Genomic DNA, 12,583 nt, shown 5'->3' with positions numbered 1-12,583 from the left:
TCGTTCGGCGACGCACTCTCTCGAGCCGACTCACGCGGCGAGGACGAGCGCTCGCAGAGAGAGAGAGAGAGAGAAAAGGGGAACGTGCGGGCTGCTCATTTTACGCCCTGCGCTCCTCCAGCGAGTCGTCTCCTCCACTCGCCTCCTGCGCAAAAAGCGCGTCAAACTCGCGCTGCTTGCGGGCGCGCTCGTCGGCCGCGTCCCGCGCCGCCGGATCCATGAGCTCGCGCTCGTAGCCGTTGCCGTCGTCGCTCGGCCCGCCGCGCGGCATGCCCGTGCGCGCGTTCTGCTCGCGGAGGGCGTCCCATCGTGAGGGAGGGGCGGCGCGCGAGCGGCGCAGCTCGTCCCACCGCGAGGGCGACGAGCTCGACGAGGATGAAGAGGACGAAGTGGCGGCGGCGATGGTCGAGTCGGACAGGCGGGACGGGAGCTGGTCTTGGGGAGGCGCTGCGTGAGAGGAAGGATGCGAGTCAGTGAGAGGTCTCAAGAAGAGACGAGAGGTCGAGAGGTCGAGGAAAAGAGGCGACGCACCTCGGTCCGAGTAGCCAACGCCGTCGAGGTTCATCGGCTCCTGCGTCATTTCCCTGCCCGGCTCGCCGTACCCGATACCCTCGCCGTCATCGTTCTGCCCGAGCGTCTCGTCGCCCGACGCTCCCGACCTCGCGCCCGCCGGGTTCACCATGCGGCCGCCGCCGTTCATGCTCCGGCGCACCTCGACCTTGCCGCCCATCGTCTTGCTCAGCTCGTCCGCCGCTCGCTCAATGCCGCGAGTGGTTGCCTGGTCGATCGCCTCGCGACGGCCCGACTTGTCGAGGAGCGTGTTGGCCGCCGACTTGCCCGTCTGGACGCCAATCCACGTCCTGGAGGAGGGCGAAGCAGTGTCAGTTTCCGCCGCGGTGTCGCGTCTCGTGGAGCGACGGCGCAACAAAAGAGAGAGAGAGTCGGACGCACCCAAACACTGAGCCGATGATGCCGTACCCGACCGCCTTGCCCATGAGCGCGGCCCTCCCCTTGCGCATCGCCTCGCCCGCCGCCTCGCCGCCCGCCTCCTTGCCCCGCTCCTCGGCCGCCTTCTTGGCCGCCGCGAGCGTCGACTTGACGCTGCCGCTGCCCTCCTGCGCGCTCGGGAAGAAGAGCCGCGGCGAGATGCCCCGCCCGGCGGCGGCGCGGCCGGCGGCGAACCGCCCGCGAAAGGCGAGCGCGGCGCCGGACAGGGTGCCGATCCAGAAGCCCCGGCGCGCGTGCGAGATCTGTGCAGGTACGGGAGGGACGGGCGCGGTCAGAGTCTGTGCCGCCGGCGCGGCGAGAGGGCAAGTGGGGCGGGAGGGGAGAGGGGGAGGAGGGGAGACGCACGAGCTTGGCCTCGGCTTCCTGCGCGATGAGCCGGTCGCTCGGCTCCATGGCCTGCGAGATGTTCTGCGCGATGGTGCGCTGAGCCCGCATGATCTCGTCGGGCGAGGCAGGACCGCGGCCGAGGGCGGTGCCAGGAGGAGGTGCGCCGACGCCAGACATCGCGTGAGGGGTTGGGCGGGTGCTGAGGGTGTGGTCGGGTCGTGTGCGAGTCTCGAGAGCTGCGCTGCGCCAGTCGAGAGCGTGCGAGACGAGCGAGGTGGAGAAAGCAGACGACCGCCGTCATCTCTCTCGCCTCGAGACCTCGCCATCGCACCTCTTGGTCGAGCGGGTCGAGTGCTCAAAAGATCTTTGATGCAGTACGACAGCGCTACACAAGGCGAGCGGAAGAATCTACGAGGGGTACACACGGCTCAGCTCTCGGGCCTTCGCCTCGAGGCCGACCAGCTTCTCGAGTCGCTCGAGCGCAATCTCGAGCTCGTACCGTCCTGCGGGAGAGGCTCGAGTGAGCGCGTCGAAAGAGAGAGAGAGAGGCGAACGTGATGGGAGAGAGAGACGCAACGGATGCTGAAAGTCATGCGGAAGAATCCCGGCTCGGGGCAGGCGTACGAGAAGCCTGCGCACGCGAGAGGGGTCAGTGCGAGGTCGAGGAGAAACGTGCCGCGAGAGCGAGAGGCTGAGGGACGCAAGGACGAGGAGAGAAAGAGGGACGCACCCGGACCCAAGTAGACGCCGGCGTCGACGATTCGGTCGAGGAACGCGACCTCCTTGGCGAACCTGCCGCCTCGCGCCTCGTCGGCGACCTCGACCTGGTTGACGTGCTCGCGCCAGTCGACGAGGACAAAGTGCCCGGCGTGCGCCGGCGTGTAAGGAAGGCCGTGCGCTCGAAGCCACGCCGTCAGGTACGAATAGGCGCGTCCGAGGGCCGCCTTGTTGAGCGAAAGGTAGGTCGGAAGCTCAGGTGAAGTGAGGAGGGCCGACCAGAGGGCGTCCTGCGTCGGAAAGCACGTCAGGATGGCGCTGACGAGGTGGGCTCGCCGGCTCGAGGAGCACCTCGAGGCACGAGGAGAGAAACGAGAGACGCACCGTCGGTGAGCCCATGCGGATCTCGAGAGCGGTAACCGAGAGCGCCGACATGATGTCGGCATTGTGCTGAACGACGGCAGTACCGGCGCGCAGCCCGTTGCAGCCAAAGTCCTTGGACGCGCCGCCGAGCTGAATGATCCTCGACAGGTCGCACCCTGCCTCGGCGGCGACGTCGATCGCGAGGATCGAGGTGAAAGGGAGCGCATCGGGGCAGTCGTCTGCGAGCGGGCCGGGCGAGTGCGTCAGGGGAGGACTCGTCGAGCACGGGGCGAGATCGAGAGGAACGGCCGGCGCACCAGTGTCGAAAACCGAGAGGGCATAGATCTCGTCGACGACGAGGTACAGGTTCCACCGCTCGGCAAACTTGCAGTACTCGATGAGGACGTCGCGCGCGTAGCAGAAGCCTGCGAAGGAGGAAAGGCGGACAGGGTCAGCTTGGTGCGACGAGCGAGTCGAGGCGAGAGAGAGAGACAAAGCCGACGCACCTAGAGGGTTGTGCGGGGACGTCACGAGGACGGCCGTCACCTTTGGCGCCGAGCTGTCGCCTTGTCGGCGCTCCATTTCCTGCTCGAGCGCCTCGACCTCGCCGACGGTCCCGTGCGCGCCGGCCGGGACCGCAACGCTGGCGATCCCGACTTGGCTCGTGCCCTGCAGGTCCTGCTTGAAGCCGTTGTACTGCGTGCGTCAAAGGTGAGTCAATTGCCGGACAGTCGAGGATGAGACGACGCGAGATCCTCCCGGTCCTCTCGAGACCGGTTCCTGCGCGGCAAGAGAGGACAGGGGACGCACCCAGGGTGCGGGAACGATCCACTCGTCGCCCACGTCGGACGTGACGGCAGCCAGGCGCGAGATGAGGGGCGACAGGCCGTTCGAGGTGACGATGTGCGGCGGCTCGACGGGCTCGTGCGGGTGAAAGTACGTCTTGTACAGCTGGCCGAGGGCGACAAAGATGCGGTCCGAGCCAAAGATGCTCTTGCCGTAGGTCAGGTCCTGTGTGAGCGCGCACGAGTCAGTATACGACGAGGGAGAGGATCGAGAGAGGGAAGGGAGGGGGAGCGAGGAGCGAGAGTGGGACGGGGACGCACCGTGTGCTCAAGCTTGAGGGTGCCTGGTCGCTCCCAGAACTCGGTGAGCCAGTCGTGCAGCAAGCTCTGCGCAGAAGGAGGGTGGGATGGGCGGAACGAGAGGTCAGCACCGCCTCGTCCGGGGGAAGGAGGAGCAGGAGGAAGAGAGCGGGCGCACATTCTCGGCGAGGCCGGCGTTGATGACGCCGTCAGGGTTGTCGTCCGAACGCTGTGGCGCGGGTGCAGGCTTGCGTCAGGCCCCGGCGGCGAGAGGTCGCGGTGGGGAGACCACGAACCGGGTTCCCGAAGGTGCGACCGAGGGCTTTGAGAAGGGGCGAGTCGGCGGATGCGTCGAGCTGTTTCCTGGCGCGGTGAGAGAGTGGCGGGCTGGGCATCTGAGCGAGGTGGGCGAGGTCAGGCCGACGATGGAGATGAGGATGAACAGGACGAGACGAGACTCTCCTCGTCCTGCACCGCGCACCAAGGTGAGCCTGACTTGACACCGCACTGCAGAGCTCTGTGCAGCCTCGCTAACCCACCCTTGCCCAACCGCAGCTCGTCCACACCTCTCGACCTCCCCCTCTCCCGTCTTCATCTCCGCTCGCTGCCGTTCAACCCGGCCAGCCTCGCGACGTGAGTCCGCCTGCCCTCGCCCGACTCGACATCCACCTGTCTCGCCGTCTTCTGTGCGACGGACCGGCAATAGCGGCGCAAGGTCGAGCGAGGACCGGCATCCCCCTCCTTGACTCGCTCGCTCGCTCGACGACCATGTCAAGGCCAGGGCAGCTCGCCGAGCCGGGCGAGGGTCGGGTCGTCACCTCGACCGAGCTCTGCAAGAGCTATCAGCACCCTCTCGATCGCCTTGTCGTGCCAAACTGACCCCGTCGCACCTCTCGCAGGACCGACTCTCCTTTCTCTCGGTCCGTTCCCTCCCTTTAGAGCCTCTCGAGATGCACACATACTCACCTGGATCTCGGTTGACAGCCTAGAAGAACATCCGCGATCCGCCTCGCCACCATGAGCTTCCACGCCGCTCCCGCTGCCGGTCAGAGGAAGGTGCGCCGCTCGCTCTCTCGCTCGCAAGCGCCGACCACTGCGCGCCCCGTACTGACGACGCCCGCACCCACAGTGGACTATCCGCGTCCCGGCCTCGTCCGCCAACATCGGCCCGGGCTTTGACGTCCTCGGCCTCGCCCTGTCGCGCCACCTCACCCTCCGCGTCTCGCTCCAGCCCTCGTCCGACGCCGACAGCAAGGTCGTCCTGTCGTACACCGGCGAGGGCGCCAACGACGCACCGCTCGACCCGTACAAGAACCTCATCACGCGCGTCGCGCTCTACGTCCTCCTGTCGCACCGCCTCACGTTCCCCTCGGCCGTCGTCTCGGTCGAGATCGACAACCAGGTCCCGTTCGGCCGCGGCATGGGCTCGTCGGCAGCTGCCGTCGTAGCCGGCGTCCTCCTCGGCGACGCCCTCGGCGACCTCAAGCTGTCGCAGGATCGCGTCAAGGACTACGCCCTCATGGTCGAGCGCCACCCGGACAACGTGACGGCGGCCCTGTGCGGCGGCTTCACGGGCTCGTTCCTGCGCATGCTCGAGCCGTCCGAGCTCTCGCCGCACGCCATCCCGCTCGCCGAGGTCCTGCCCGCCTACCCGGCCAACGCCGGCCCGCCCGTGCCCGGCGACGAGCTCCCGCCGCAGCCGCCCAAGAACGTCGGCCGCCACGTGCGCTACGGCTTCAGCAAGGAGATTGGCGTCGTCGTCGTCGTGCCCAAGTTCGAGGTCGAGACGGCAAAGGCGAGGGGTGCGCTGCCGGACAGCTACCCGCGACAAGACGTTGTGCGTCCCCTCACCTCCCTCTCTCAGTGTCGCAGAGGGCATGTCTGACTCTCTCGTGCGACCGACAAACCTGCAGGTGTTCAACCTCCAGCGTCTCGCCGTCCTGACGGCGTCGCTCTCGACCTCGCCGCTCGACCCGGCCGTCATCTGGGAGGCCATGCGCGACAAGGTCCACCAGCCGCAGCGCGAGGGTCTCGTGCGTCCCTCTATCTCTGTGCAGCACGAGCGAGAGCCAGATGGCCTGTCGACGAGGCGGGCGAGGCGCCGAAGAGGGTGCTCGTCCGCTCGGGCCCTTTCCTTCTCGCTCGCGCTCGCTCCCTCTCCCTCTCTCGGCCAGTTCCTCGTCACTCGACGCACGCAACTGACGACTTTCTGTGTTCCTTCCGCCCTCTCGTCGTCGCGCAGATCCCGGGCCTGAGCAAGATCGTCAACACGATGACGCCGTCGACGCACCCTGGCCTCCTCGGCATCTGCCTCTCTGGCGCGGGCCCGACCATCCTCGCGCTCGTGTCGAACGAGGGCGCGCCGCGTGTCGAGCGAGGGCAGGCGACGCCGCAGATGGAGGCGGTCGGCGAGGCCATCAAGGCGCTCTGGCGCGAGGACGGCATCGAGGTCGAGTGGCTCGCGCTCGAGGTCGACGACGAGGGCGCGACGCTCGAGGAGCACAAGGCGTGACGGGCCGTAACTGGCTCTCTCTTTCTCTCTCCATAGACGCAGCCTGCACCGGTAACCAGTGCCTGCATGCATCATGCGCGCGCGCGAGCGAGAAGTGCGGGACCGGAGAGCGCGAGCGAGCGCGGGGACGACAGACAACCGGTGGTCTCGGAGAGAGAGAAGCCAGGAGAGGGGGCTTGTTCTTCGGCGTCAACGCTCGGGCTTGGCCATGCGGCAGCAGAGAAAGGTGCGCGAGACGCTCGTCGTAAGCTCGGGTGACGAGCCGCTCGGTCCCTCTCCCCACGCTCGGCTGCGGTAGTTGCCCTCGGCCGAAGGTGCTCGCCGGCGTCGTCACCGAGTGCTGCTGGAATGCATGCGCTTGCAGCGTGTAAGCGCATGCGGGATGCGAGCGCGGGAGGTGAGCTTCGCTGCTCTCGAGTCGTCGCTCGCTGCGACTTTGCTCGTGCGTGGTCCACAGCTTCCCGTCGTCGGGGAGCGCAGAACGAGTAGAACAGAGCGTCCGAGCTACCGCACACACTCGAAAGAACCAGCTCGCGTCGACTAGGTGCTTTCACGCGCATCTTGCGAGCTGTTCTTCGCCGTCTCGGTGCTCCTCCTCGAGCAGAAGAACGAGAGCTGCTCGTGCGAGTGCAAGATCGAGGACGATCCGAGATTGGACTCCTGTCCGCACGTGCTTGGCCCGGTGGTCGCAGACGAGGGTCGAGCGGACGGACCGGGGACGAGAGAGTGAAGCGAGCGAGCGGAGGAGGAACCGCGCTGAAGCAGGCCGCTCGCACTCGGCTCTCGCTCGCTAGACTGCACTTGCTGCCTCACGAGCGCATCCTGCTGCCCCGTGCACCTCTCTGCGCTGCTTCTCGACCGCCACAAGCCGTCCTCGTCGCCTTCTTCGAGCTCGCGCCGACCTCATCTACGCGGGCACCTCTCGGCGTCACGGTGCGTCCAACAGCCTCGTTGCGGTGCAGCAGAGCGAGCAGAACTCACCATCGACCCCCTGAGCAGTCAACCCGACCACCGCACCCGCCGCAAGAGCAGTGCAAGACGCCGTCTCGTCCTGCGACCTCGTCACTCGAGGTGAGCCCGACCTTTCCCTTCGCTAGAGAGGTGCAGCACGAGGAGAGGACGCAGCGATGGACGACGGGATCGACGACGAACATCGAGCGCTGACCACCTGGCCGCATCGTCGTCGGCGCGCGCGCAGAACCTCGTCCTCGCCCGCAGCTCAAGCTCTTCTGCCTCGAGCCTAGCCTGAGCAGCCTCGGCAGTGCCCGCGCCCGCATCTGTGGAAGAAGAACAACGTCCTCGGCCTCCGCCTCGGTGCCGCCTCGCTCCATCCAAGGTAAAGCACCTCCGCATACAGCCGGAGGAAAGAGCGCGAGCGCGACCGTGTCGAGTTGGGCGGCAGGACGGGCGAGGGGAGGCGCAAACGGCCGGGCCAGCGTCGAGCTCAGAGCCTTCGGGTCGTCGAGTGCGCTTAGCCAGAGGCGGCGCCCGGAACGCTGGGGACGGGAGGAGGAGCGCATGCCTCGGCGAGTCGGCCGGAACGGAGGGTCGTCGTCGCGACGCGTCGCCCTGGGTCCTTTTCCTCATGTGGGCAGGGGATCTCGCCATGCGGACGACGACGAGTCTGCCGATGCAGGCACCTCGGCGCAAGCTCTGCACGCGCATGCGCATTCGCTGACTGAATTCGTCGTCCCTCCCCCGCCGCAGCCCACCACCTCGCCCTCGACTTTTCGTCCTCGACAGCCTCGTCCTGCACGTTCGACGAGCCCTGCTGCATCTTTACGACATCGTCAAGCCTGCTCTCGACCGCCAAAAAAAAAAACCCGTCGCGACCTGCGCGCACGAGCCGCCCGACGAGACGAGCAGCACCAAAGTGTTTGTGCCCGACCTTCAACGAGTCGCCCTCGACCTCGACCTCGAGCAAGATCCACGATCGAGCACGCCGGAAGTGTGTGCCGCAGCGCGCGTTTCGAGGAGGTGAGCCCGCCCGTCTCGCTGGCATGAAGTGGCGCCTGCCCCGCCGGCGCGCGCGCGCGCGACGGCCCCTCCGCCTCCCCCGGGCCCCGTCGCGGCCTCTCGTTCCGATCGCTCACATCGTGCTCGTCCCCTCCCCTTTCTCGCGCCTGCGGCACACCTCCCTCCCTCCTTCCTTCCTCCAAATCCGTGCCCGCCCTCTCTCTCGACGACCACCTTCTCTCTCTCTCTCTCGCCGTGCACCTCGCCGTTCGCCTTCGTCTCTCGCCGCCGTCGCCGCCCGACGACCCACACTCTTTCCCGCCAACGGCGCATTCGCTCGCCCTCGCCGCCTCTCGCCCTCGCCCGCCTTGCGCCTACCTTCCTCGACACCTTTCCTCGACTCGCCAACGCCCACCGTGAAGAGCCAGCACCAGCACCCGCACCGTCGCGACCACCCGTCCGGCAGCTCTACCCCGCATTCCTCACCCTCGCCCGATTCCGCGCCTTTCGCCTTCGTCCCCCTCACGCGACCATGAGGGCACCTTCGACCTCGTCCCTCCAGCAGGCGCGCACCACGGCGTACCCTAAACGCCGGTCGCCCGCCGCCGCAGCCGGCGCGAGCTCGTCGCAGCCTCCATCACCCTCGGCGAGGAGGGCTTCCCCCACTTCGGTCGAGATGCAACGGGCGGCGCAGCTGTCGCCCGCCGAGCGCCAGCTCCTGCCGCTCCTCGAGCGCGAGTACCGCGACGACGTCAGGACCTACATGTTCGAGATGCAGGTGCGCCCCCCTCTCTCCCTCTCGTCGTCGTCGTTGCCATCACGCCGGCGTGCGAACGCGGAACCTTGAACCTGACCCTGCATGCATCCTCCCCCTTCCTCTTCTCGCGCAGGGCAAGACGATGGCCAACGCCGACCTCATCGACCAGCAGCCCGAGCTGCGGTGGTTCATGCGCGCGTACTTGGTCGACTTTCTCGTCGAGACCCACCTCCAGCAGCACCTGCGCCCCGAGACGCTCTACCTCGCGCTCAACATCGTCGACCGCTACGTGTCGAAGCGCGTCGTCTTCAAGAAGCACTACCAGCTCGTCGGGTGCGCCGCCCTGTGGATCGCCGCCAAGTTCGAGGACGCCAAGGACCGCGTCCCGACCCTGCCTGAGCTCGTCGACATGTGCTGCAACGCGTACGACGAGCGCGCGTTCGTCCAGATGGAGGGCCACGTCCTCCAGACGATCGGCTGGGTCGTCGGGCACCCGACTGCCGAAGCGTGGCTGCGCCTCGCGTGCGTGACGGGCTCGATCGAGGAGACGCGCACCCAGCACGTCGCGCGCTTCCTCATGGAGCTCACGCTCTTCCACCGCGAGTTCATCCGGTGCAACCAGTCGGACGTCGCCATGGCCGCCCTCCTCCTCGCGCGTCACATGCTCGGCAAGCCTCGGCGCGTGCGTCCCCTCTTTCTCTTTCTCTCTCTCTCTCTCGCCGACCGTGACCGAGACTGACCCTCGCTGCGTCGTCCTGCAGCCTACCGACGAGAACGACGCGGTCGTCCACATCATGCGCATGCTCGACGAGCTCCTCGGCGAGCACCTCGAGGAGGTCTCGCCCGTCGTCCTCCGGAAGGTGCGTTCCTTCTCTCTCTCGTTCGCGATCCACCTCGACCGAGTGACTGACCCTCTCGTCCCCGAAACAGTACTCGTTGCCGTGCTACTCGCGCGCGTCCATCTTTGCCCGCGAGTGGTACCTCTGCGGCCGCCGGTTCGCGTACCCGCAGCACCACCCGTCGTCGGCGCCCGTCACGCCCGTGCGCGCCATGCGCGGCATGGTCTCGTCGCCCGTCTCGTCGTCGCCGCTCGTCTTTTCGTCGACGCCGGCGCGCTCGGACGCGTCGAGCGCGACCTCGGTCTCGTCGTCCGACTCGGAAGGCGACGACGACGACGACGAGCACGACGAGTGCGACGACCTCGAGGACGACGAGGACCAGCCCTTGACGCCGCACACGCCGTTGACGCCGTTCTCGAACGGGACCGACTCGTTCCTCGGCGTCGGTGCGCCGCCGGCCCTCACGCCCGAGGACGTTGTCAGCGCGACGTTCGCGGCCGCCGCGGCGCGTGCGCACAAGGAGAACGCGGCGGCGCACCACCACCACCAGCACCACCAGCAGCAGGCGTACGACGCCAAGGCGGTCGCGCACCACGTCCAGCAGCAGCACCGCCCGCCGCTCGAGCGCGCGAGCTGGGAGATGAACCACCAGGCGCCGGCGTCGTCGTCGCCGTGCGCCATGTCGACGTCGCCCATCTGAGCTCGTCGTCGTCGTCGCCTTCTCCCTTTCCTCGTCTGGGCCCGGTCCACCTCGTCACCTTCTCGCCTCGCGGTTCCGCCCTCGTCACCCGGTCCTCCCTCTCTTTCAGTACCTGCATTCTTCTCGTCGCGCCTCTCTCTCTCCCACCCCTGTTGACAGTATCCTCCAGCCTCGGCGTCGTTCCCTCTCCCCCCTCGCAAACCTTCTCTCTCCCTTCGTCCTCTTTTACCCCTGCACATCATTCTTTACCCGACCCGTTTACCCACCCATCATGCCCCTCACGATACCTTCTCGTTCTTGCTTCCCACTCGCCCTCTCTTCGTCAGTGCCTCCCCGTGCATAGCCCTCTTCCTCCTCCTCCTCCCTCGTCGTCTGTCTATCCCCCCCTCCCTCGACACAAAAGCTCCCCGAACCACGTGGAATCATCAGCGCTCACGAGCGCTCGTGCCCCCTTTCGACCTCCCTTGGCCCGTCCCGGCCTTGTCTGCGAGCGAGAGAGCGAGAGAGAAAAGGAGAGCCGGGCGACGAGGAAAGAGGGTCCGAGCGAGCTCTCTCTTGCCCTCGACGTGTGCAGCCTCACGAGAAGCTCTCTCTCTCTCGCTCTCAGCCCTCGCATCGCTCGAGTGAGTGAGCGCACAGCACCTCGTTGCACGCGCCCCTCTCGCCCCTCGCTACTCCCTCCCCTGCGCGACCCGTCGCAGCACCTCGTCGCCGACCTCTGGCCTCGCGAGCCTCCTGAGGCCGTCGGCGCCGTCGCCGACGAGCGCGATGGCGGCGTCGTGCGCGTCGAGGACGAGGTCGGCCGAGAGCGGGACGCAGTAGCGCGCGAGGAGCGTGATGAGGAGCGCGACGCGCGAGATGGTGAGCCGGGTCGCGGGCGGTATGTCCTGCCCGTGCGCGCAAGGGGAGGGGGGGGGCGAGAGGACGTGTCAGTCGGCAGGGTTCGACGGGGAAAGAGAGAGAGAGAGAGAGAGGCGGGGCGGGGCGCACCTCGTTCTCGCCGCTGTAGACCCCCTCGCCGCTCTCCTCGCCAAAGCCAGCCTCCTCGCCGTCCATCCTGACCTCCTTCTGCACCGTCTTGCTCACCCACACGTAGCCGTTGAGGCCGATGATGAGGTCGACGCCGAGCGCGGCGAGCGAGTGAAAGTGCGACTTTTGCCGCAGGACGAGCGAGGGCGGGATCGTGACGAGCTGGCCGTTCTTGAGCTGCGCGTGCGAGAGAGAGAGAGAGGGAGGTGTCAGGAACTACGCTTGAGGACGAGCGGAACGGGAGAGGGCGACGAGAGGAGGAGAGGGACGACGACGCCGCACCTTGCCGTACTTGAGCGAGCGAGTGTGCAACGACATGGCGCCGTCGCCAAAGAAGGCCTGCACTTCTGCGACGAGCAGGTCGCCCTCCTGGAAAAAGGTGCGCATCTGGAGCTCGTCCGACTCGAGCTTGCGGCGCTGGATGCCGCCGGGCAGGTTGATCGACGACAGCATGAGGACGGCGTTCTGCGAGGCATGCGTCTCGACCTTCCACCGTTTGGGCCCGACCTGTCGGGGGGCGCGCGCGAGTGGGCAAAAGGTGTGAGCGGTGCGCGAGTCGAGCGCGACGAGGAGGAAGGAGGGGACGGACCTCGACTATCCGGCCGATGACGAGGTCGCCCACCTCGCCGCGGTACCTGCGAGGGCGCCACACTCACCGATGTCAGTGACTGCTCTCAGGAGAACCGAGACGGGCACAGGGTGTGGAACGGGCGGCGCACTTTGTCCGGAGCGGTCGGACCGAGACGAGCTTGTTTACGCGCTCGAGGGTGCCTGCGACGCTGGCGAGGACCTGGTCGTCGTGAACGTAGGTGCCGTGTCCCCTGGGTGCGTGCGAGAGAGGGTCAGGACGGTGTGTGCGAGAGAGAGGTGGAGACGAGGAGAACGGACCTCATCCAGCGGTGAGCGTCAGCGATGACCTGGCCTGGCCCGGTGACGGTGCCCTGCGGGGTGTCGGTGTCGTCGAGCATGGCGTCGTCGTCGTCATGGTCAGGATGGGTCGGTGGTGGGCGGTGCGACGAGGTGGATGGAGCGAGAGATGACGAGGGAGGTGAGGGGACGACGACGCGGAACATGGCGGTGGGTGGATTTGGTGGGTCGGTGTGAGGTTGCGGGATGCAGCTGAGACTAGCACGAGCTGGCCCTGGTGGAGTGGAGCGAGCAGAGGTGTCGAGCTCGAGAGAGTCGGGACAGTCGTCGCCTCGTCGCTGCGTCGCCTCTCTCGCTCAACCACCACCTGCCTGGTTCCATGTCGGACGCACCAAAGGGAAGAGGCCGCGGCAGGGGTCGCCG

At 67.4% G+C, this 12,583-nt stretch overlaps 5 protein-coding genes across 5 annotated transcripts; 2 read left to right on the top strand and 3 right to left on the bottom strand.

Moving 5' to 3' along the window:
• Positions 1 to 72: 72 nt before the first annotated feature.
• Positions 73 to 1,030, bottom strand: RHOBADRAFT_66586 (uncharacterized protein). The gene is made up of 3 exons (XM_018419017.1): positions 952 to 1,030; positions 532 to 860; positions 73 to 447 (listed from the first exon to the last, which is right to left on the bottom strand). Exons 1-3 carry the CDS (start codon positions 1,017 to 1,019, stop codon positions 101 to 103), a joined length of 744 nt encoding a protein of 247 aa, XP_018270370.1. The 5' UTR covers positions 1,020 to 1,030; the 3' UTR covers positions 73 to 100.
• Positions 1,031 to 1,684: 654 nt separating this feature from the next.
• On the bottom strand, positions 1,685 to 3,895 carry RHOBADRAFT_54161 (uncharacterized protein; the record flags this gene model as incomplete). Its single annotated transcript, XM_018417177.1, has 10 exons — positions 1,685 to 1,838; positions 1,913 to 1,966; positions 2,066 to 2,342; positions 2,437 to 2,654; positions 2,733 to 2,840; positions 2,922 to 3,111; positions 3,226 to 3,426; positions 3,522 to 3,587; positions 3,679 to 3,729; positions 3,797 to 3,895. The coding sequence occupies 10 exons, from the start codon at positions 3,893 to 3,895 to the stop codon at positions 1,744 to 1,746; spliced, it is 1,359 nt and encodes a 452-aa protein (XP_018270369.1). The 3' UTR covers positions 1,685 to 1,743.
• Positions 3,896 to 4,053: 158 nt separating this feature from the next.
• Positions 4,054 to 6,099, top strand: RHOBADRAFT_54160 (uncharacterized protein). The gene is made up of 6 exons (XM_018417176.1): positions 4,054 to 4,133; positions 4,400 to 4,420; positions 4,485 to 4,556; positions 4,630 to 5,337; positions 5,414 to 5,533; positions 5,743 to 6,099. The coding sequence occupies exons 3-6, from the start codon at positions 4,518 to 4,520 to the stop codon at positions 6,010 to 6,012; spliced, it is 1,137 nt and encodes a 378-aa protein (XP_018270368.1). The 5' UTR covers positions 4,054 to 4,133; positions 4,400 to 4,420; positions 4,485 to 4,517; the 3' UTR covers positions 6,013 to 6,099.
• A 2,401-nt stretch (positions 6,100 to 8,500) lies between these two features.
• On the top strand, positions 8,501 to 10,264 carry RHOBADRAFT_54159 (uncharacterized protein; the record flags this gene model as incomplete). Its single annotated transcript, XM_018417175.1, has 4 exons — positions 8,501 to 8,746; positions 8,859 to 9,407; positions 9,487 to 9,585; positions 9,656 to 10,264. The coding sequence occupies 4 exons, from the start codon at positions 8,501 to 8,503 to the stop codon at positions 10,262 to 10,264; spliced, it is 1,503 nt and encodes a 500-aa protein (XP_018270367.1).
• Positions 10,265 to 10,935: 671 nt separating this feature from the next.
• RHOBADRAFT_44804 (uncharacterized protein) lies at positions 10,936 to 12,261 on the bottom strand (the record flags this gene model as incomplete). The annotated part of the gene is made up of 6 exons (XM_018414483.1): positions 10,936 to 11,151; positions 11,255 to 11,470; positions 11,576 to 11,800; positions 11,883 to 11,928; positions 12,013 to 12,114; positions 12,182 to 12,261. 6 exons carry the CDS (start codon positions 12,259 to 12,261, stop codon positions 10,936 to 10,938), a joined length of 885 nt encoding a protein of 294 aa, XP_018270366.1.
• Positions 12,262 to 12,583: the final 322 nt, after the last annotated feature.

Source organism: Rhodotorula graminis (assembly GCF_001329695.1).
Source record: "Rhodotorula graminis WP1 unplaced genomic scaffold RHOBAscaffold_8, whole genome shotgun sequence".
Classification (NCBI taxonomy): Eukaryota; Fungi; Basidiomycota; class Microbotryomycetes; order Sporidiobolales; family Sporidiobolaceae; genus Rhodotorula; species Rhodotorula graminis.
The sequence above is the reverse complement of the archived record's forward strand: the minus strand, read 5'-3'. Positions and strand labels throughout refer to the sequence as shown.